The sequence below is a fragment of the Gobius niger genome, assembly GCF_951799975.1.
Source record: "Gobius niger genome assembly, chromosome: 4".
Taxonomy (NCBI): Eukaryota; Metazoa; Chordata; class Actinopteri; order Gobiiformes; family Gobiidae; genus Gobius; species Gobius niger.
In genome coordinates this window covers 14093234-14116921 of record NC_136855.1, presented here as the reverse complement: position 1 = coordinate 14116921, position 23688 = coordinate 14093234, and the positions used below count along the sequence as shown (strand labels likewise).

The 23688-nt window shown below is 40.8% G+C and overlaps 1 protein-coding gene across 1 annotated transcript in view; it reads right to left on the bottom strand.

Moving 5' to 3' along the window:
• pde8a (phosphodiesterase 8A) overlaps nucleotides 1-23688 on the bottom strand; it is a 59252-nt gene that overhangs the window by 8432 nt on the left and 27132 nt on the right. Inside the window, exons 2-17 of the mRNA XM_079554828.1 lie at nucleotides 18497-18553; nucleotides 15335-15525; nucleotides 13549-13605; nucleotides 13398-13452; nucleotides 12113-12201; nucleotides 10736-10814; nucleotides 9853-9993; nucleotides 9099-9187; nucleotides 8952-9003; nucleotides 8826-8868; nucleotides 7452-7529; nucleotides 6127-6197; nucleotides 4346-4510; nucleotides 2276-2324; nucleotides 1784-1916; nucleotides 1021-1219 (exon numbers count right to left, since the gene is read on the bottom strand). Of these exons, the coding sequence (XP_079410954.1) occupies nucleotides 1021-1219; nucleotides 1784-1916; nucleotides 2276-2324; nucleotides 4346-4510; nucleotides 6127-6197; nucleotides 7452-7529; nucleotides 8826-8868; nucleotides 8952-9003; nucleotides 9099-9187; nucleotides 9853-9993; nucleotides 10736-10814; nucleotides 12113-12201; nucleotides 13398-13452; nucleotides 13549-13605; nucleotides 15335-15525; nucleotides 18497-18553 (1548 nt within the window). The remainder of the gene's footprint in view (nucleotides 1-1020; nucleotides 1220-1783; nucleotides 1917-2275; nucleotides 2325-4345; nucleotides 4511-6126; nucleotides 6198-7451; nucleotides 7530-8825; nucleotides 8869-8951; nucleotides 9004-9098; nucleotides 9188-9852; nucleotides 9994-10735; nucleotides 10815-12112; nucleotides 12202-13397; nucleotides 13453-13548; nucleotides 13606-15334; nucleotides 15526-18496; nucleotides 18554-23688) is intronic.

Below are 23688 nucleotides of genomic sequence, written 5' to 3'. Positions count from 1 at the left end.
AATGATATGGAACACGCAACGGGGAATCCCAGCAGCAGACAGCAACTCCACAAACTAGTGACGACTCGAGCACGCTGAGCCGGTTCAAAAGCAATGCACTGTTGTTTTTTCATGCCTTAATAGACTATATATATGTTTCATTCTATTTATTGAGTTTTTTTCAATATACAAAAAAAACATTTACAAAAGGGAAAAAAAAAGAAAAGAAAAAATATACCATATTTTCCGGAGAACAAGACGCACAAGCCAAAAAATGTGTAAAGAAGAAGAAAGAAAAATATACAAGTTGCTCCAAAGCATTAGACTCACCCCCAGTCAAACTATGAAAAAAAGTGCGACTTATAGTCCGGAAAATACGGTAACAACTACAAAATAAATAAATTAAAAGTAAAAAAAAAAAAAAAGATTTATTCCCTATTCACACATTTGCTTGCTTGAACTTGTTAAAGAACTCCAGAAACAGATCCCATGTCCAATGAAAATCATCTACCTTCCCTTTTAATTCAAATTAGATTGTTTTTTTGTTGCTTCATTACATCATGTAGTAAATTAATATAGGTTGGAGGAATCCAGTTAAGTAATATCAGTCTTCTAGATAGAACTGAAATAAATGTTGTTAATAAGATTAGCAGTTACTGGGAGTACTCCAAAAAGTGCAAGCACAGGGTGAGGGTGTAACTGTATTCCACAAACATCAGACAAATGTTAGTCCTGTAAGCTGTTAGGACAGTTCCAAAAAGTGTGAGCTAGTGAAGCCTGTTCTTGGCTGTACCGGTCACAAGCTGCGTTCACCCCTAGGAACATTTTGGAGAGCCCTACTTTGGAGAGGTGTGGCCTGTGCAAAACATTTAATTGGAGCAGTCCATGACGTGAACAGGCTTTAGATAATAGACTATATTGTTAAACCAGACTTGCCAATGCAAGTCTGGTTTAAAAATATGGAATATTGCCAGAAAAATGTTATACATACATACTACTTTAAATACTGTTATGGACACTGAAACATATTTATTAACTCACCTTGACCCTCTCCTTGCAGAGGAAGTATGCGGTGGCGTGCAGCACGTCAGCAGCGTGACTGGAGTTGTGGTAAGAGTTGCTAGAGTGGTAGTTGGCCTCGATCACCTGTAGCCACGATCGCAGTGTGGCCTCCGGACAGTTCAGAAACTCACACACCCCGAAACGAGAGAAGATCTTCAGCCCTAAGTACGTCAGCGGCCTGTGTGGGAGGGAACATGGGTTGAATGGCTATTTTTGCAATTAGACTTAACTATATTGGTTCTTACATTGTGCCGTGCTTCGTGCCATTATGTTTTAAACAGTGCTGTTATTATTAATTATGTTACAGTGCACTTTCTAAATAGAGAAGACTGAAAGGAACATTTCAATAGACATGAGGGAGAGAGAAAAGGGGAGCAGTTTTTTTTAGAGCAACAGAGGCTATAAACCAGTTTGTGTTGGATAACTGTATAGCCAAGTGGAAAAGTAAGTCAAAAGTAATGTCGCTTTGTAACATTGACAAGGCAGTAACAAAGTAATACAATGCATCTTTGTTATCGTCTTTTTTGTTTTTGTTTCATTCTGCACAGCTGTATCTACAGGTATTACTGCTATTCTCTCAGTCAGTCGTCAAAGAATATTTTTTACACGTCCAGAATCGTTTCTCCCCATTTCTTCCCGAGGCAATTGCAATGATCTAGTAAAATGTAACTACTTATTTGAAGTACTGTCTCCAGCACTGCCTACTGTTGTCCCATTGTGGTTTGTTGTACTGTTGCTGTACCGTTTCATAGTTGCGGCTTCCAGGTTGAAGATGTCAAAGTCCCAGGAGTCTTCGTTTTCCATGGTCTGTGCGATCCGGGGCGGGATGTCGTTCAGAGACAGGGGAGTGGTCAGGTGACTGGGGATGTGAGGCTCTGTGTTCAACAAACAGGGTGAGCAGGGCCAAGTGTTACATAACGTGCACGAGAGCGGAGTAATGACAAAGGAGAGACATTCAATACATCAGAAATCTTTAGGCATCAATGATTTGGGGAAAAACTATCATTTTAAGTGCCTTCCTAAAAAATTGTACTTAGCGAGATTGCGACTAGGCAGCATGCAGTGATTGGTATAATAATGCTTCTAAAAATACAATTGAAACAGTTTAAATTGTGAATCCATTCCTTGTTTGACCTTTATTTAGTTGATACAGTTCCCGCTATCTATCTTTAAAAACATTCAGTGGTTTCTATAATATGAAAGGTTCAGAAGGGGTCACGTGCACTGGACTTACGTTTGGTGGACAAGATGTACTCATTTCCTGATAACCTTCGAAGGCCGTCCTGTAGAAAGGAGGAAAAATATTTTAACACAACCATTACAAATAGGTTAATTAAGCAGGGAAACACCTAGGTAGGTATGAAGTAATTAAATAAAGATACACACGGTATCACGATTAATAATAGCCCTTAACTTAATCCAGTATTATTTTCTTGCTAATAATGGAGGTAAATGGCTGCAAAAACAACTATACCCAGTTATCCAGGCCTTGCTACTGTTTTCCATCCTATTAACATGTTATGACTGTGCTAGAGGATGTAACCAGAAAACTACAGTCCAAAATTATTCAACTCATAAATTAACACTCTAGGCAAGGCTAGACCCATTAATCTGACCACTTTAGGCGGCTGTGCCAGACTCTTGAATTCTTGGGTGTGTGTTGCAGATTGAAATGTTTACTTGACAATTGAAAAAGGAAGCAGACCGTCTCATCTTTGACCCGAGCATTGTCTCCTGGTGGCGCTGCTACTATTTTAGGATTGTTCCCAGAAATGTGACAGTATCAGTCTGACTAACTCTTCTTTAGCCAATAAGAAGGAACACGAGCGGCCAGGAAGCAGGTGCAGAATTGTTGCAGAGGGTAAATCATAACAATTAAAATAATAATACAGCTTATTTGTATAGCGCGTTTCTAGACACTCAAAGAAGCTTCACTGAAATACAATAAAGTTCAAACAAGGCAAAACAGAGCATAAAAACAGCATTATAAGACATCAACTGCCATTTTAAAAAGGTCGGTTTTGAGTTCTTTCATGAATTAAGTTACTTAAAGGGGCTAGACGCAAGTCTGCCATTATATACTCACTACTGCCATCTCAGGTCATACGTGCAACTGCACCTTCTATATTAAGCTCGTGCATGACGGCACTTCGGACCGAATTAACACCTTTTTGAGTGACAGTTCATGATTCTAGAGGCAGTTATGGTGAACAGGTCTGAGCTCATTCTACACATTAGGACATGGCTGGAACATGTAGGGGGAGGAAAATACATTATTTTAACATTTTTAAACTCTGTATAGTCCCTTTAAGGTTGCTTTATGGATTAGTTGTTTTCACATTTATTGATAGATAATCCAGCATTGCTTTTGCTGGGTTTGAGGTTTGTATGAAAGATAACTCATTGAGTCCAGCCCATTCAGCTATAGACCTTGTTTAAGGTGTATTGTATAGTCCTCATAGTGAAATTTGTCCTCCGCATTTGGCCCATCCTTCAATGCTGCTGGGGCAACTGGTGAAGAGCAATGGGCAGCTGCGCTCGTAAGAATCAGATGAAGCTCTAACAGAAAGACCAACATGGACCTTGTTTAGTCCTAATTATCATTTGTTTATTAGGCTGACGCAGAGAGCAGGATCTCATGTAATCAAAGGATTTATGCAAGTGTCCCTCTAATGTTCACACTCTTATCGAGACAACCCAAAGACAGTGGCGTGTGTGTGTGTGTGTCGGGGGGAGAGGCAGTTATGACATCGGCCCGATGGAGGAGGGACAGTAGGGAGGGGAGGGTGGGCTTTCCTCTCAGCAGCAGCACAAAGCACAATCCGACACTTCCTCCGGGGCGGCTGCCAGGACTGCCAACTTGGCCCTGACTCAGCCTCTGTCTGACTGCTCTTGTCTGTCTCTCTCTCTGTCCCTCCACACAATATGAAACATTCTGAAAATGTTCAAATAGCTTCAAGGTACAGATATGAAGACGGTCTTCACATCCTGCAAAACTACAAATCTTGTCAAACTTGTGCATGATGTTGATTTTTATTTCCTGATGAAAAACGTATCTACTGTATAGCATCTCATTTAAAGTTGACACATTAAATTCTACGAGCATATATTATGATAAAATTAGGTTTCAAAACGTCGTAATTTGTATGTTGCAGGGTTCTTTTAGTCAGACAGGATTAAAGGTGTGTCTTCAACATACCGTAACAAGTAGACACAATTACCAAGCTCAATTAGTCATTTGTACATGGTTGTTAAAATCCTGAAAGAGCCTTTTAAAAGACTCCCATATAAGATGGCGTGTTACCGTCATAAGCCCTCCCACGAGGTCGTTGGTGTGCGGATCTTCATCCTTGGTGCCGAGTTGAGGCGAGTACAGCTCTGTGGTCCTCAGAATCTCCAGAACTCTGTCCAGAGCCTCCGCCACCGGCATCGGGCTGCTTTCCTGTGCCGCGTTTATGATGTTTATCACCTGAAACAAAGAATATCAAAGAGAAACAGTATTAAACAATCAGCTATGAATTGAATGTTTCCACTGTCAGTATGTGTGCTGTAATTCTGTATGTACAACAGGGTCAGCAGGTGCAAGCGCGTTTCTGTCGGGGCTTTTATTCTGAAGGAAGTGGTGATGCCTTCAGGGACCTGCTCCAGAGTCAGATGATACAAGAGAGAGACGGTAGTGTGTCATATGAGCCCACCCCAGGGACTCTCTCCGTTTCCGACGCAAGGCAAGATGACATGAGGCAGCAAAACCAGGGGAAGCAACCAATTATAACTATAATATATGTAAAAGCAACTCTACTCTATTTTTGGGCTGTACTTTTACGAGCAAGACTGGTAAACTGCATCTACTTAACTCAATCTGTATAGAATAATGTGCAAGTTCAATAATGTTCAAATGTTCGTATTCGCGGTGGCATTGATTCAATAAGCATCTGTCAAAAGATCCCGTGTGACCACTGCACAAAGCCTTCTCCAGCACATCCTAAATATTCTCAATGGTGTGAAGATCTGGACTGTGGAGACCAATCCATGTGTGAAAATGATGTCTCATGCTCCCTGAACCACTCTTTCACAATATGAGCCTAAGGAATTCTGGAATCGTCATCTTGGAATATGCCTGTGCCATCAGGGACGAAGAAATCCATTGATCCAGGACTTTTGGAATGTTCAGGTAGTTTGCTGATCTGATTGGGGTGGCATGGGGACTTTCTGTGTGGAGTTTGCATGCTCTCCCCGTCTGCGTGGGTTTCCTCTTGGTACTCCGGTTTTCCCTGCCACTAAAGACATGCTGGTCAGGTTGGCCCACAGTGGAGGTGTGCAGAGTCGCAGTGGCTCGGGACTAACCCTCTACGTGATTTTGTTGTACAATTGCAAGATCTTCTTCTATAGTGTTGCTGAACCTAGACCTGACCAAGTCCTTAATCAGACTAAATGTCTATACAAGCTTTGGTCTGCCCGAGAAATAACTTGGTCAAGTTTATTTTAAGAATTTGGAAGCATTGGCGCTCCTGCTTATAGTAATGTGTGATGTAACTTTTTTATTACCATTATTTTATTTTTCTTTAAATACTGTGGACCAAGATTGTGTGTCCTTAATAAAGCTTGAATGACTGAAGAATAAAAGTTAAATCCTTGGTCTGGTCTGTGATTTTGCATTGAAAGTCTCGTCAATTTTACCCATCTAACACAAGGAACATTCCAGGTTACTGTATAGTGTGTTGCCACGTCACAAAAGCATCTAAACTGTTGTAAAACTGGACATAAGCAAACACACTGTTGCCCCTAAATGGATATATTATAATCGGTTTATAGTTCTGGCCCGACAACCTCCTCTGGTGCGCAGAGTGTGACATTTTAATCGGGCCAATCTTTCCCCCTGATGTGGTATGTGTGGCATTTTGAGGCTCAGCAGCTGTACAAGAAGTGCTCATGGAAGAAGGCTGTCATAGACACTGTGGATCGGATGCTAGTTTGTTCAACAGTGGGGTTTGTAACATGGCAGTGTGTGCACAATGAAAGAAAAGGGGTGGGAAGAATTAAACATTGAGAAAATTACATAGTGCAGAGCTACGTATGTGAACACACCTTGGTGATGGGAGCTTCAATGGTCATGGAGTGGATTCGAGCCATAGAGGAGTGTCTTCGCTGGGAGCTCCCTGTCAGACAACAGAAGAAAGAATTGTACCATTATTAGTAGGGGTGTGACACTTCATGCTGGCCGATACCGATTTTTATTATTATATTTTCATATAATATATATAATCCTTATATAATGTATATATTAATAAATATTAATTAATACATTAATATATTCTAGAATATATATTAGATTCCTACATTGTAGACCTATTGGATATTACAGACCTTTTTTTATAAACATGCAATAAGTTTTGGATTTAGCTTTGAATTTTAAGTTAGAAGGTGCTGGGTGTTATAGATTATACAGGCTAAAATGGGCATTTCACACTGAACAAAAACGGTTTTGTAATTGCTGCATTTTAAGCCACTTCACAAAACAACAGTCGATATTAGGCTATAGTTTCAGCTCTGTCTGCTCTTAATCCAAGAGACTTGGCTTTGAGCCTAAATGTATTATGTTCAGGGCCTGTAAAAGCCATAAGCACTAGGACCACATGGCTAATTATTATGCATAAAAGTCTGCACCTACGAGCGCACTCTCATCATAAGTGTCTGACTTCTCAGTAAAAGCTATGACAGCACTGCAGACGAAACAATTCACTTTTCTTTTATTATGTTTTTAGCAGCTGCTGATTGTCCTCCGTGAGTTTTTAAGAAGCAGGAAGCGATAGCATTGCGGTTCTGAATCTGCTGTGATTCTAGATCGCAGAGTCACCCACAGACACTTGTGATCCAGTCAATAAATCTGATCTGATCCAATTCACAAAATGATCGGCTACAGATACCGATACTGAATATCGGATCGATTTAATAGGGGTTATAAATAGGGGTTAGCAGGCACGTATGATTAAGTATTATAGATGGGTGGAATCCCTTTTAGGCCATACACAAGGTACGCCGAGTCTAGTGGTCCCAGTGGTCTCGTCACGAGCGAGTTCACACATGTTTAGTCCACCTTAAGCAAACCCTGGTGCAGCTAGAGAACTCTCATCAGTGCACACGGGACAAGCGAACGAACGGCATGGGAGCAACAAGTCTTTCAACAACATGTGAACATTTTTAATTATACATTTTTGTCAATAGATTTTCCCGAAATTAGATTAATGGAAAAATGCCCATATAATGTATGTTTATGCAATGACCTGTTTACATAGTATTGTTCACCGCAGGTAGCCATTAATTACAGCCCTACAGACATCTAATCAACACCTAATGAAGCACGGGACGTTTGTCAAAGCCAATTTTCCCCATTTTTGTCCCCTCCGTCTCACCGTCGCTCCCTCGTGACGTGGTAGATCTGACGTCCAGAGAGCCTTTCCTCCGGTCTTTGTGCTTGCTGGATTGGATGTCTGGGGAAAACAGATCGGCTTGTGTTAGCCACAAAAAACACCTTCAATTCTTCAAGTTCTATAAGGCTGCATCAGTGTCATTAAGGTCAGCAAGAGTTCAAGGAGTGTTCGGAGAACTTTTGGTTTCAACATTTTAATTGCTGTTAACACTTTTTAGATCTCAAAATTAGGTCTCATCAATAGGCTCAACACTGTGCCTGTGACGCTCACTTTACATACCCTAAAACAGGGGTCACCAACGTGGTGCCCGCGGGCACCAAAGCCCTTAGGACTTTTTCTAAAGTGTAAAACACTTTATTTTCCTGAATCTGATTCTTAAAATTACAGTTATTTCTGTTCTTGTGACTCAGTATGAGTTTAAAATAAAGTTATTTTAATATAATATGGGGTCAATATCCTGAACAGTGTATGTTTAAGTCTTCAGGATTTGTTTTTAACTGGTAGCCTCGAACAACTTAATGGTCTTAAAGTAGCCCTCAGCTGAAAAACGGTTGGTGACCCCTGCCCTAATACAACGACTGTTTAATTTCAATGAAAGATATTTGTTTATTGAAATCCTTATATCTCATATCTTTATCTCTCTAGTATGACAAGCTGTGACCCAAGCCTGGAGTTGAAATCATGACCACAAACTGTGGGTTTTTGAACATTGTCAGAAATATCAGCTAGACTTAATTTTTTTCTTATCAAATTTTCCAACTTACTCAACAGTATTAACTCATTATCATGCGGAGCATTTTTCTTAAAAACGCCTGAAAAATACCTCTCCAAAATAAAGTACCGTTAAGCTTGGGGTGAATATTGGGTCAATGTATTTATCTCACATTGTGAAATATTTTTTGTCATAATCATGAAGATACGGATGGTTAAGTTTGAACAGGAGATAAGATTTAACAATTCAACAAAAGCTTGAGTATCTCAGCTGGATAGAGCACATCACGGCATGTTGACTTTAGCCAAAATATGAAGTTACTCCGACTGCAAAACAATATCCTGAATAATATAGTTTTAGTTTAATTATCCGACTAGTTTTTGGACTCTATGGCTTGGATGACCTTCGTCAATGACCTTAAATTAGATTCCAGGAAGAAAATTTAATTTTACAGCAATTTTTGGTCAGTTCAGCTGTTTCGTGCAGCAACACAGAGGTAATAAAATAAAAAAAGATTTAACTCATTTCCTTCACAAAATGTATCACCCACTCAGAGAACAGAAAGAGTTGTCCATGAACTTAGGTTTGACAAATGTTACAAAATAACATGAGGCTTTAAATTAAATGATCTTTGCGCGTCTCACCTGTTTGAGACTCTGCCTGCACTCGTTCATTGTTCTTTTCATTCTGTTCATGAGGGTAAAAAAAGATTTATTATAGTAAAATAATGGTTCAACTTTCTTCACAAGTACTTCTTCAATGAGACTTACCTTATTATTATCATTTAAAGGCCTGTTAATAGACACATAGTGTCTGATTTTACTGCAATAAAACAAAGAAAACGTGTTAAAAATAATGAATCATGTGGGATATTTACTCCTCTGCACGGTTACCAAGCAGAGGCGCGGGTCACTCACCCTCCCTGTCCAATCACAGGTGTGATCTTCACATTTTGTTGAATGTTGTCTCCATTCTTCTTTTTGGCATAATAAATCCCCTGCCACTCCTGCAACACACAGACAAGGTTTCTGTATTGAAGGTCAAATACATCATTCATTTTCACCGAGAAGACTATTCCACAGAAATGCCCCTGACAAACATGGCGGAGGTGACGCAATGCACATGAATGAACTTCATTTTTTGACTATAGTTTGCATATCCTTTTGGCAGCACACACACACAGGTCAGTTCAGCAGCCTTTAAATCCAGGGGGATCTCTCCTGGGGCCTAGTGTTTCATGTCCTGCTCCCATTGACCGCTGAGGTTCTTAAAACGTCCCGTCCCGCTGTGTCTGTCCTGCTGTCACCTGTCCATATGACCTTTAGGATCTGTGTGGTGAGCTTATACTGGCTCCAACCAAACCCTTAAACAATGACGCTGGGATATTAGTCCCAACATCTCAATACTTCACAGGAATGAGTTCATAAGCACATTTTACAGCTTTCAGGATGCAACGCTGTAATGCAAACAACATCTAGCTTCATAATTGTCCAAATGTCTGTATATGCTTTACGATATAAGCCTTTAATGCCCCTCACTGTCTGCTCGCTTCATTCATAAGTTTCATGTTTGGTCTTCCCTCTATGCCTCCTATTGTTAGACCTGACCTTCCACCCGCCCATCCATTACCCTGCACACATTTTAGAAATCAAGACAGACAATATTTCATACCTTTCCTTTCCGTATGCAGGAGTTTATCGTTTCAAGGAGATCAGGCTTATTCTTCTCACTTTTAGGCACTTCAATGATTTCCTTTCCTATCAACTCGCCCTGTTGGTAGCCCATGATGGACTCGTAGGCCGGGTTCACGTACTGCAAAAAAGAAAAATAAAGTCAACATTTACCAAATGAGGGGCTCCCAAACAACAACTGGTCGCTGTGACTAAAAGACCAAATAAAAATGACATGACAGAAAAGGAAGTTTCCCCTGAATAATATCGACAATGAAATGTGCTACAGAGAAGTGTAATTGGATTGCCACCAAACTTGTGGGAGAAATAATTAGCCAGGTCCCAGAGGCTGATGTTTTCAAATGAAAGGAGTGGCTAGTTGGTCAGGCAAGTAGACGACATGTGACTGTCATTGAGGATTTAGTGCTGCATTAAATAAAAAGGATCATAACATCATCATAACTCTCTGTATCAGCTGATCTTGATATTGTGAGATGTCCTGACATTTGCAGGCGGCTGATGGCCTTAGCGTTCTCCATTGCTTTGTTTCTCAGACTGACTGCATATGTGCATTGTAAACATCAATTAAAAAGCCTAGGTCAGTGGTTGTTGTTGTAAAAGTTCTGCTGTATATTTGCAGTAGATGCACTTTTCTGTGGCTCCAAAAGTAAAGAAGACTCAAACCGTATTTGAAAGAACTAGGATAAAGAGGGGAAGCTAATTTAGGTCAAATGCATATAGTCACGGCGCTTTGAAGTCGACAAAAGGGCCCATTCAGAACGAGAACCACAAGACATTTGAGTAAGCAGGACAAGTCGCAAAAAAAACATAATGAATAACTAATCAATAGATCACAGGATGGATACAAAGTGTCTCAAACAGACCTGAATGACTTGGTCCTCAGACGTGATCTCGATGGCCTCTTGGCTCTGTTCCAACGCCGTGAAAAGAGCATTCCCAGCCCTGAAGGGGACAATGAAACATGTTATTCAATATGAACAAGAATTTCGCCTTTTCGTCCAGTTGCTTTTGTGAGAGACAGCGTAGAAAATGAATTTATTCTGCCCCTAAATGCCTAATTCACATGGACCGTACCACCTCGAAATCCAGATCTCGTCAGATCTCAGAAGCAAAGCAGGATGGGCCGGGAACCAGGACGGGAGATCATGAGGGAATTACCAGCCAGGGTGAGTGGTGTGTGTGAGTGAGTAGTTGGTGGGAGTCTGTCAGTCGACCCCAATCACAGCTGTGACTACACTGCGTTCACATTTATTACGCAAATAGGATTTTTGTTTTACCATTTTGTATTTTTCTGTGTAAGGTCTGTCCCAGGTGAGATTTGTAATGAGAGGAAGTGTGGCCAAAGCAGGTCCACGCTCTGAATGCGGCAGAGGTGGGAGTAAGTCACTAAAAGCCTCAAAAAAATGAAACCAACATGAGCTGGTTTTCGAGGAAGTCTGAAAGAAAGTGGTATTAAATATGAGTTAGTTGGACCATTTCAAGTTGAAAGTGGAATTGAAAACCTACTGTCAGTTTTTAGAGGATGCTTCTTCAAGTAGTGGTGCAGGCCAAAGGCCAGAGTCACTCTGATCTCATCAGTCCAGAAAACCTTTGAAAAATCTGTCTTTAAATAATTCCGGACCCAGTCTAAACATTTCAGCTGATGTGTCTTGCTCAATAGTGGTGGGTTTCACTTTTCTCACATTGGCAGTGCCTTTGTACTTCTGGACACTTCAGCTTGGTTAAAGCTGCTGAAAATAGCAGCACTGGAAAATAAATTCTTTGTGCCTGATTTTTACTAAGTATTTGACCGTTACTTTACGTCTTTTCGTGTCAACTCGCATCTTACGACCCTGTTGGCAATTGGCAACAAAGCGTTTGATGGTTCTGTGGTCCCGTCTGCTGCATTCCATAACCAGCTTTTAACAATTTGTGACTATTCAGAGTTTTTCAAATGTCTTCTCCTTCCCATGTGAGGGAAAATAGCTGCATAATCATTCTGTGCACCTGATTCAGAGCATGGACCTGCTTTGAGCACACTTCCTCTCATTATAAACATCGGCATCACCTGGGACGCTTCACCAACAGTCCAACCGTTTTACAGTTTGGACTTTGAAAATGTGCCAAAATATCAATATGGCCAAAAAGCTCACCTGTGTAATAACACTGGGGTGACCTGTCAGAGGCAGTGAATACCCTACCAGGTAAAGACTACGTACCAGGAGTAGAAGCCTAATGTGCATGTTTTAGGAGGTTCATACCTTAGTTTGAACTGCGCCCGCACCTCCCCATGCTCCAACTGTAGCAGCTCGTTATAGCAGGCCATCATATTGGCATTTTCCACGAATCTCTGAGGTGAAAGGTTAACAACACAACAACAATAAGACAAAAAGGGTCAGTCACGGCTTTGCATAGTGTCATGGGTTTGGAGAAAGACACCATTGATGATGTTTTTGAACTTGTGAGGGGTCATGTGTGACTGTGGAATTTCATATGTTTCGAAGAAAATGCGGCAAAAGATATTTCGAGGTATTTAGGAAGTGACAGATCGGCGTACAATAGCGTTGACAATTGCCTTCATTTGCATGTACAGGGATCATCGTTTTTATCTAGCGTAGCATGGTGTTCATTTACGCTTTGTGCACAATCTACTGTATATGACGCTACAGTGTGTCAGATGTATTTACCAGTAGTGACTCTCCACTTTACACGCTAATGTTACTGTATGTTTAGCTCACGTTATGCTGCATTCCAGGTAATTGGTAACTGGGGTTTTCCACACTTGCCTCAGAGGGTTTCAACAGAATAAACTCATATGTAAACAAACCGGGTAATGCTACAACAATTGGCTATCAAGATGACGTTATACGATTGTTTCATCACACCAGAGAATTCAAAACATGCTAAATAACGTTATAATGAAGCTGGCATTAAAGCTTTATCATTAGCTACACATCTCCACTGGCCGCCATTGCCGTCTTCCTCTCGCATCTGAACTTGGACCACTCTGATCATCTCCGAGTTCACATGTTGTAATTACCAGTTCGAGTTACCTGGAACGCAGCATTAGTCTCTGGACAACATTTGCTAGTCCCCACAAACATGGTGTATTTCCACGGTAACAGGGACTTTATAACATTGACTATATTAGAGTATGTGCCCTATTTTTGGCCGGACAGAGTATTTGCATTTTTTACTTTCTTTATCACTGTGGTCTGTGTTATTAAAATAAATAAATAAAACTGTCTAAGAATAGCTTTAATTAGGGGGCAAGTTTCATGTTGCTAAATGGGCAAAAGACCCAGGCGTGATTTTTAAAGATAACCTTTTCATTGAGTTGGTGAATTAATCGTGTCACGTTTATCCAATGCTTTGTTTGGGATTTAGCCCAAATGTGTTGGCGCAGCTTTGTTCTGTTTTATTAATAGACGCTGAGCTGATTTCCTCTAATGTGAGTAAAAGATTATCCCACGAAAAGTGCACCTCCCAAGTTACAGCAATTTCAAAATTTCAATCAATTTAAATAATAAGACTTGACACACTTACCCTGTTGAAGCCAGCATTAATGAGGGGCATCACAGAGGCCTCCTCTCTGTCTGGCCTGAAAGCGCACAAAACGTTACATGTCAGATCATGACAAACTACACGCAACTTCATGTACAAGAACCATCACAAAGGACACATCTGTTACACGTACCTTTTCACAACAGCAACTATCACAGTGTTTTCTGAAGAGATAACCGATCTTATTGACCTAAGGGCAAACACAAGAAACGTTTTTATTGAAGAGAGCAGCAGCTGGAAAACCTGGTGCATCAATCAATACATTTGTATGGAATGTTTTGGGTCTTGTGGTGCAGCTCCGCAAACAGGACCGAGGCCGAAGTGGTGAACTGCGTTTAGTCATTTAAAAATAGGGCCAATGTTTGTTTCTTTACAATATTGTTTTATATGGACCCATAAAAGCGCTGATATCTCCGGAACCGGAGGTTATGCAACTTTTTTGCATTGGAAAGAGCTCAGTCAGACCTTTAAAGTGAGCCCACAACTTCCTCGATCTCTGGGGGTCAGAGAAACATCGCGGTGAAAAGCCGTCACAAGTTTATATTGTGTTTCATGTTGTAGACTTTTGTGTATATGACAAATAAGAGAATAAGCCAGAAAATGTATATTTGAACACTTCTGACCACCAAAATAAAATCAAGCCCAATTACAGCCAGACATATTGTTTGTATAAGCTCTGAACCATAAAGGAGTTTTCCTCAGGGCCGTGAGAAGTGGGGGTGCTACAGGTCCTGCAGGACTCCCTCGGTGGTGTTGTTACTTAGCACCCCTTAACCAAACTATGTTCCCAGGGCTATGTCAATATCGACAAAAGTTCTACTTGATTGTTTCAAGGTTAGGGACGATTTGCCTCTCACAAGATGTTTGCCAGAACATTGGATTGGATTTCATTCAGAGTGCTTCTAGAAGATCATTTGTTCATCATGAAGAGGCAAATTGTCCGCCGCACTAAAACAACCTTTTACAGATGACGGCGTAAGAACTTTTTGTAAAACAGACATACCCTCGTTTGAGAACCACTTAATCAAAGGTCCCTGGCAGCGAGGGCCCTGTGGCGCAGGCCCAATCCCCTGAAAGAATGCAGTGAGAGGAGCCACTCATGGAGCTGTGGTTTTGAGTCGGGCCACTGGTCATAAAGGGCCTTTAGTTCAGCCGCGGTGCCTGAGCGAGTACAAGTAACATACGGACCGTCCAAAATGAATGGGGTTAACATCTATGCGCAGGGCCGTCCCAAATGAATGTGTGTGAGTGTGCTTTTGGTTTGGGCACGGGCTAAAGATAGAGAGTGGTGCGCTCAGGCTGCTCATTTCTCATAGACATGACTGAAGCACTGGGAATCAGAGGAGAGAGAGAGGGGTAAGGAGGACAGGCAAAAGAGTCTTCCCCCATATCGATCCATTTCAATTAACCTTTATTTTTGCTCATTACAAGTGTGGCTTTTACAAAGAATTTGGACAGAATAGATCTTCAAATACGTCTAAAATTGATCAAATCAATACCAAGTAACTCCAAAAAGATGCAACTCCACTCCAAAGAAAGAGCTTTTACTGCTCCGGACTGTGGTCTTGATGAAGAAAACGCCCTAAATCGGTCAATCAGTCAATCGGTAACAAATTTGAACATAATTAGATACAAATCATATCTAAATTTGACTGGTGAGCTCTAAAAATGGTGCACACAGAAATCACAAAACTTTAAGTCCATAGTTATCTGATTATTTATGATTCTAATAACAACTGAAGATAATGGACAAAGTGCTTTGGGCCAACCACAATTTGACGGACCAATCTGATCCATGTGTTTCCTGGTAGTGAAAACGGGAGCAGCGTGCGGAAACCTACACAGACATATAGGGAGAACATGCAAAGTGTGGAGAGAGTCTCTAACAGGTGAAATGAAGAGTTAGAGAAGTCTCTCACCGGCACAGTGCTTCTGCGTCGAAGTGTCTGGAATGTCTGTGGTCGATGATGACGAGGTCGTGGTGTTTCTCCACGAAACATTCGAGCGCCGACTCCGCGGTCCGTGCCAAACTGAACCGAAAACCGGCCTTCTCACACGCCCAGCAGAAGCCATTACTCTGACTGTCCTCTTTGGCAAAAACTAAAAGTACCTACAACACAAAGAGAGACATGCAGGTATGTGTTAACAAAGAAAGTAATGATCAGCCTTTTTGTTTTTGGGACAATGCGGTCAATACCTCTGTAATTACAAGGTTTTTCCACATTATGTATGAGGAAATTATTTCATTCAGAAAGGAATCAAGCCATATCAGGAGAGAGGTTGTTACGTGAGATCAAGTAACGTTAATGTCCCATAATGTTGGGCTTGTCAAACTATCTCGTCTATCAGGAGAAAAAAAGAGAAACTTCCATTGATACAATCTAGCTATATGCTTTCAGGTGTATATTCAATCCTCTTCTGACATTATCTATGACACGGTCTATGACGCCCTTCGTTTTTTCTTTTTTTCTCCTCCAGCCGCGCGTAACACAGTGCTTTCTCTCAGCCTGCATACTTTCATACAGGCCGTGTGCAGCTTGCGTAAATACCGGGGCAGGGATGTTTAGGCCCTCCTCCAAGAGCACAGCGGCACTGAGGCTAGATTCATGAGTCACTCTCTCTCACACACGTCATCCCCGGCTGCTGGCAGTTCCCTCGAATGAACGTGAAGAAGGAGAAGCTTGTTCTGCGCCCAGCGGTTTGCATCACACCTGTAAAATCGAATTAGCCAAGACTTTGTTGGGAAAACTGGAGCCACTGTCCTGGGTCACAATAAGGAGACAGAGGATGGGCTGTGGCAAAATCGTGCTCGTAATTCAATTTGACTGTAGTTAATCTGGAGAAGAAGTGAGCTATGTATTTTTTTAAAAGAAGCCCTCGCTGACCTCTGCCAAGGCATCAATGTAGTTTTGCAATGGTAGATTTCTAAGAGCGCAGACTTGGACCAAAGATGTTCTCGTTTAGGGATAAATCCTCAATGATCATTTAGTAATTTAATAATAAATATATTAATTCCCCAGTTTCTCAGCAGGTGAAGGATGGCCAAAAAACATTGTGATTTTAATAGAACATACAATTCTACAACGCGCAAATACATTTCTGCCTAAATTGGTCATAAAATGTGGTCTGACCTTCAAACAATTACATGTCATCATATTCTTATTGGCCATAACATGTAAACTCAAAAATTCACAGGACAGGGAGGAAAAAGTAAGTGAACCCAGGAATCAAACAGTTTTGTACCACATTTTGTGACCAATTTAGGCAGAATTGTGAGAAATTCCAAAGCGTTCACATACATTTTCCTTCCACTGACAAAAATTTATGTTGCCACAAAATAAAAGGTCACACGCTCGAGAGTGTGCCCACTGTGCAAAGCCTTCTCCAGCACATCCCAAAGATTGTCAATAAGGTTAAGATCTGGACTCTGTGGTGGCCAATCCATGTGTGAGACACATTCTCTGAACCGCTCTTTCACAATGTGAGCCCGATGAATCCTGGCATTGTCATCGTGGAGTATGTCCATGCCATCAGGGAAGAAGAAATATTGTGTAGGATATTTGCTTCTCTAAAGCCTAAATCATGTATTTTGAATATTGCTAATTTGTGAAGATTTTGGTTTGAATAAATAAGTGTATTAATATTTCAAACTGACTACAATTAATTTCTTCCATATTAATCCAATCTTTAGTGGACGCAGTAAATTTAAGACCAAAACGCACTTGAATACCACCTCATTCTTCAGCAGCACAGGCCTAAACTGTACAATAGCCCATTGAACAGCAGTAAATGTCCAGTCGGTCTGTGGCCCTCACTGCCCTTTGTCCATGCAAGTGCATTGTTCATTATGTGACGTTCTGTGATAAATGTTTGGCCCCGTTTCTGTGACAACCCAAGGCCTCAGCACACAATACAGTCTTTAGGAACTTCCAAACGCTGATAAAGTAATGGCTTTCAAACTGTCACATTGCTACTGTAGCATTTAGACTGAATGATTACATTCAGTCATGTTTTATTCATCAGTGTAACAAATATTGGGAATATATAATTAAGTAAAACTTTAGTTTTTGGCTCTTGTTAAATATACATATGAAAAACTGAAAGAAGGTTGTTTGCTTATTAAAGTATGTTCGACGCTTAATTGCAATTTGATGACATGTTGCACCTGATTAATCTTTAGATATATTATTGATCTGATATATAAATCTGATATATCTATATCGGTCTTTATGAGAGACAACAATCTCAACTGCATCTGCCATTTTGCAACACTTTAGCTACCTGCCAGCAAGCTGAATTCTTGTAGTATTTGTGTGTTTACGCTCACAACAACAGAACCAAAATTGGTTCTGGCAAAAAAGACACTATTTAACAACGCAGCGATCACAATAAAACACAAGGTGCTGCAACACATAACACAAACACACAGAATTTTTTCTCAAAACTAAACATTGAAGGATTTGCGGTGTTCTCGATCCAACGCTGCTCTAAACGTGTGACCTCTACCCCGAACAATTCAAGCCAGCGCGGTCCCAGATTGATGTCAGTGCAAATGTTATTGGCACTGTAAGGTCAATCTGGCTCTTGCCAGGTCAACACTTTAGCACGAACTGTCTATTTTGCACATATGCAAAATGCTCAGTAAATCCAGCCCTATATGTGCATTCAACATACTCCACGTCCAAATCCGGTACAAAATAGATTGTTGCTGCAGCTTGAGCTTTGTATAATCTTTAAAAATAAGTCCTGAATTATAAAAAAGAACTGATGACGTATTGAAAAAACTATGCTTCCCATTGAAAGACCAGAGATAGATAAGATTTAGGGAGCTTATTGCCACGTACACACTCAAAAGCACAAAACTATGGAATGGAAACCTTACTTGTTCGCTTTCCCTTCCAACCAATGTGCTACCAAAAACAAGAGAGGTAAAAGCTAATGTCGGCAGAGTGCAGCAAACACGGTGGACGTCATTCTCTAAATTGACCACAGAAATCTATTCCGTGGCGCTTGTGCAAAATCCTAATGCACACGGACCGTAAACCAGCATCAAATATTCATGTGTTTGGAGAAGTTCTTACCTGAAGTGGGTCTTTAAATAACTTCATTGGTCCGAATTGCACCTCTGCTAATGTGGTCTGCAAAACAAGGAGAGACATGCACACTTTAGGAACGATATGTACTGTAAACATGTGGTACTTTTGAAGCTTGATGAGCACACGCTGCAGAAGGCGAAAGTGGACACGTGTTGGTGTGGTTTATCGTCTCCCACCCCCTATTTGAACAATGGCAGCGCCCCGTGAAATAAAAGTATCATCCATTTAGACAATATATCGACCACCACGACAATCAGCATTTTCCTCATGTACAGGGTTTGTCTGACAATAATTTATCCTCTTCCTGCACGGCACCAGCTCAGGGTTCGTCTCCAAGGAAACGAGCCCCACGCGGACACGCCATCCCAACTGACTGCAGCTTTCAGTAAACAATACACACGTGAGGGGAAACAGACAGAATATCTCACAAAACCAGAGTATTTATGTGAGATATTCACAAAATATGGGAGCCTTAATCATGTTTAAGGCTCCCATACAGTACACTTGCGAAATCAACTTTTTGGAGCTTTAGCCATTTTCAATTTCTTTATTTGCACTTAAACAAATGGAGTGGTATTATGTCTGTGTAATTCTTCAGTAATCCTGCTTGCATGCCAAGGCCGTGACCCTCTCAATAGCTCAAAGCACTTGGTTCCATGCTCATTTATATTAGACCTGCATCAACGTCAAATCCTGTGAAAGGGAAAGAGTGCCCCAAAATAAGTTTAAACTTACATATTTCATAAACAATGCGAATGAAAAGTAATCTAAAAGCGTTTAACAAGGCGTACAGGATAATATGACACGTTGAAAGCTACTCTACTGCAAGCACACATCTAACCAGAACATAGTGGTTAAACATCTTTAAAACTCAACTTCCTCCTATCACAGTTTGAGAACAGGGACAATCGGGTGCACGCAGACGCTTTCAAGTCTATAAAAAAACGAAGAGAGAAAAGCTAATTGGCCGTGGGTTGTGAGGATTGACGTCACCGCGGCACGAGTTTGTGGCGGTGCGGTGTCTGCAGACCTGAAGCAGCGAGTGTGAGCGGAGATCATCTGATACAAGCGAACACGAGGAGCCGGGCGCATGACGACCCCATGTGCTCCTGTGCCGTGTGTCAAACAGGAACACAAGGACACACACGATGTATGGGATTCAATAGTCAGGACTTGTACTGCGCTACTTTTGACAGTAGCACAGTGGGTTATTAATCTCAAGAGTGTAATGATATCATGATCAAGGTACAATATGGGCAAGGCAAGAATATATTTGTAGAGATTAATTCATATGCAGATAATTCAAAGTGCTTTACAGTTACATAACATTACAAGGAAGAAAAAAATCAATCCATGAATCCTAAATGTAATCATCAATTCATTACATTAAAAGTGAAGAGTGCAGATAAAATACTCTGTCATATCATATGCTCATCAAAACACAAAAAACAACTATTTTCAGCCTGGATTTGAACTGTGCAAATTTGAGGCCCGCTTGGTTTTACATGTTTAGTCCTGACTCTGGGATGAGTCTCCAGCGAGAAGTAATACACAAACTGCATTTCTTTTAGCAGTTAGGAAACATATTTTCAATCAATCAAACTTTATTTATAAAGTGCGGTGGTGGTTGAGTTGGTGGGCATTGTTTTTAATCTGTGAAGCACTTTCCACTACAATTCTCTATGAAAAGCGCTCTATAAATAAAGTTTTGATTGATTAAATCAATGTCCTTTTATCATTTAATACAATAATCATAGATAACAGTGTCTTGTTCTGAATCCTCGAATTGTAGCTTTAAGGCAGCGACAAACAAAACTGAGCAGGTGGCAGTGTGATCCAAGTCATACTGTGGGCAACACTGTCCCAGTTACAGACATTGGTCGCTCTGAGCGCAGGGCAATACACGAGATTGTTTATGTCAAAGAAACCATGTACGTGACGGCCTTTGTTTTTCACAGACTGCCCACCTCTTCAGTCAGTCAGCGCCGATGCACCTTTAAGGACATTAAAAGGAAGGTGAACTGAACACCTGTTTCTGGGTCACAAAGGGTTTCTGCAAAATAAATCTACATCTCAAATTGATAAAGGACGGGCCATAAACAAATCCAAAACACTAAGTGCTGTATTCTGTTACATCAGAGCTAAGGCACAGAAGCGCAGTTACGTTTTCAAACTTTTTTGTTGCTGTTAAATAATGGTTTACGTTTTCTCACATTTTTTAAGTTTTCACAGCCTTGTTAATTACCTTATTATTTATTATTATTTATTTATTACCTCAGATGCCATGGTTATTGTAGAGCACTATATATTAGTTTCTGTCGAATGCTCACACTTCCTACTCCGCCTCCCGCCTCCACCTGGTCGGGCGTGGGTCTGAGTGAGCCGCTAAGCACATCGCTGTGGGGTCATGGTGTCTGCTGGCTCGGCAAAACAAAAATCCACATGGCAGTTCACTGTTCAACCATAACAGGACCAGACACACGGGCTTTACACGATTTCAGACCATAAACGTTTCCACAAAGATGGAACTGGCAACAGCAGACAATACTCTTAGACTGACATGTTATCAGTTTTTCATTAATACTGCTCGTATGTGCGTGACATGTTATGTTTTTGATATAAACATGTGAACATTTTCCATAGATAATACTCAAATTGATAATTAAAATTACTACAATGATTATGTAGTTTATGTTTACATTTTTGTCTTTGGTTCTTAAAGCTGTACTAAGTAACTTGTTTAACTTTTATAAATCCTTCCCGTAGTCCCTCTGGGGGTAATACAAGTGTTAATGGGGGGTCTTTCATCTCCCCCTGGTGTCTCTGGCCAGAAAACCACAATTGCAACTTCGCTGCTTACGGGTTGAAGTCACAAATACACACTAATAGAATCAGGAAGAAGAAGCTAACAGGCTAACGGGCAAAGCTAACTGCGGGCTAGCGCCACTTAAACAGTATTTACAGCCAAGTTTGAGTGAAAAAAAATATCTCCATTGTGTAATTGGATGTACAATATCCCTCTCTCTCTCTGTCTTTTCTGTCAGCGTAGTATTTACTGTTAAAGACAATAAATGAGTAAAAAAAAACGCAACATGCTACAACACCCACAGTGGCGCTTATGGCCTCTAGGGGCATGAGTCACTTAGTTCATGCTTTAAACACCCAGTGCCTGATTTTTTGTTTTGTTTTCAATGAAAGAGGAGGTGGGTACATTACAGTTAAAAGTGTCCAATCTCATTACCAACTTACACTAAATTTCTACAATACACTGGATGACACTCACGGCCAATAGAGCTCCACAGTCCCATCCACTCCCGGTCAGGTATCGGGGTCCCACACAAAAAATCCCATGTATTTTTAGCAGCGCCGGCTAATCAGCTATGTGCTAACTACCGACACTTGCGTGGGTATTTTACAAGAAAGAAACAAACAATACTTGAAAACATGACTACTTTTACAATTTTGCAGTTTATAATGTTTTAGACAAATCTTAAATTTGACCTTGTACGTTTCATGTCCGTGAGTTAGCACATAGCTGATTAGCCGGCGCCATGATGCTAAACTCTTAATAGTTGACTTTTTCAAAAAAGTCAATGCTAATAATACATGGGATTTTTTATGTTAGACCCCGACATGCGACCGGGAGTGGGTGGGACTGTGCAGCTCTATAGCCCAATCAGAAAGCACACAGCCACATGCTTTGGGTTGCCAGATCCAATTGGCACCAATCAAACCAAGACAGTTTTTATAGCAATCCAGCTTGTCTTTCTTTATATCATAGAACAGTAAACGTACATGCGACATATACCACGCCTTTAATGACAACACGAATGCATTCGGCATAGCTCCTGCATTTACATAGGACCTCTCTGTTTGACCCCACATCCTGCGCCTCAGTATCCGGCGCTCTATACGTCGACACTTCTCCTTAAAGCGTCTCTCACACTCGCAGCACACGGCGAGAGCGCCTCAGCTCCAAAGTGAAAAACAGGAAATTGAATGACATTGTTCAGTGGGCCCACGTCATCACTAACAGATAGAAGGAGTCAACAACTTCCTCCAACCACAGAACTGTGCGGTTCAGGATAAAGAACAAGCATTTAGCAGTTAGCCACCAAAATGGACCCAACACACAACAAGACAAGCACTTTGGCAGGTAATACAATATTCCCTTTGTATCTTTAGCATATGGCGTTCTCGTGATTTCATTTTTACTAATAATAGATTCTTCTTAAAGGAGACTACGCTGGCCCCCATAGCCCCAACTTTGTCCCCCATTGTAGAACAATAAAGTGCAGAATAAATACAAAAACACCGATCAATTTAAAATGTCTAGGGTCACCTAATAGTGTGATGAAATATTTTTTTTCTTAATTTAAAGATGCATTATGCAACTTTTTTATGTGAGAAAAAAAAGTTTATATTCGTGGGAGTTTGACCTTGTAGTGGCCCAGCAGCTGTATGGAAGGTCAGCATGGCGCCTTTACTTTTGACCACAGTGGTCTTTACAATGCTTCAGGATCAATGTTTTGTAGGTTTTCTGGTGAGAAGCTCGGTCTGCAGTGAAAACCTTCCAAACAAGTGATCCTGGAGCGTCCTTGAGACCACTGTGGTGGAAAGTAAAGGCGCCACACTGACCACTTAAACAGCTGCAGGGTCCCTACATGGAAAAATGAACACAAATATCAACTTTTTTTCCAAATGAAAAGTTGCATAATGCACCTTTAAGTGTAAAAAGAGCAGCCGGCAAATTTCTTGGAATTCCGAATGTACTTCAAGTAAATGTTGCTTAAATCTGGACGACTTTTTGCAGTGGCCAACGTCTGTGGGAACATTTTTAGGCCAAAGCCCGTCACAGTGGAGCAATGATTCGGGTCTTCAGTCCTGGTTCAGTCTTGGTTTTCGTTTTGAGAAAAAAAACAGCTTTGCATGAATAATGTCATAACTGTACACATGCAGTTGATTTACAGTAGAAAGCTTCTTTTTTTGGTCAGCACTGCAAAACATTTGTCTTGTATGTATGCACTCACTATATTATCACACACTGGTGGAGAAAATGACACAGATGTGGCAGCCAATCTGTGCCAATACACGTAAAGTGTCTTGCCCGATATTCAAATTGGTGAGCTACTATGACTGCTGATCTGCTGCTGCCCTATAGAAAATAGTGAATGGTG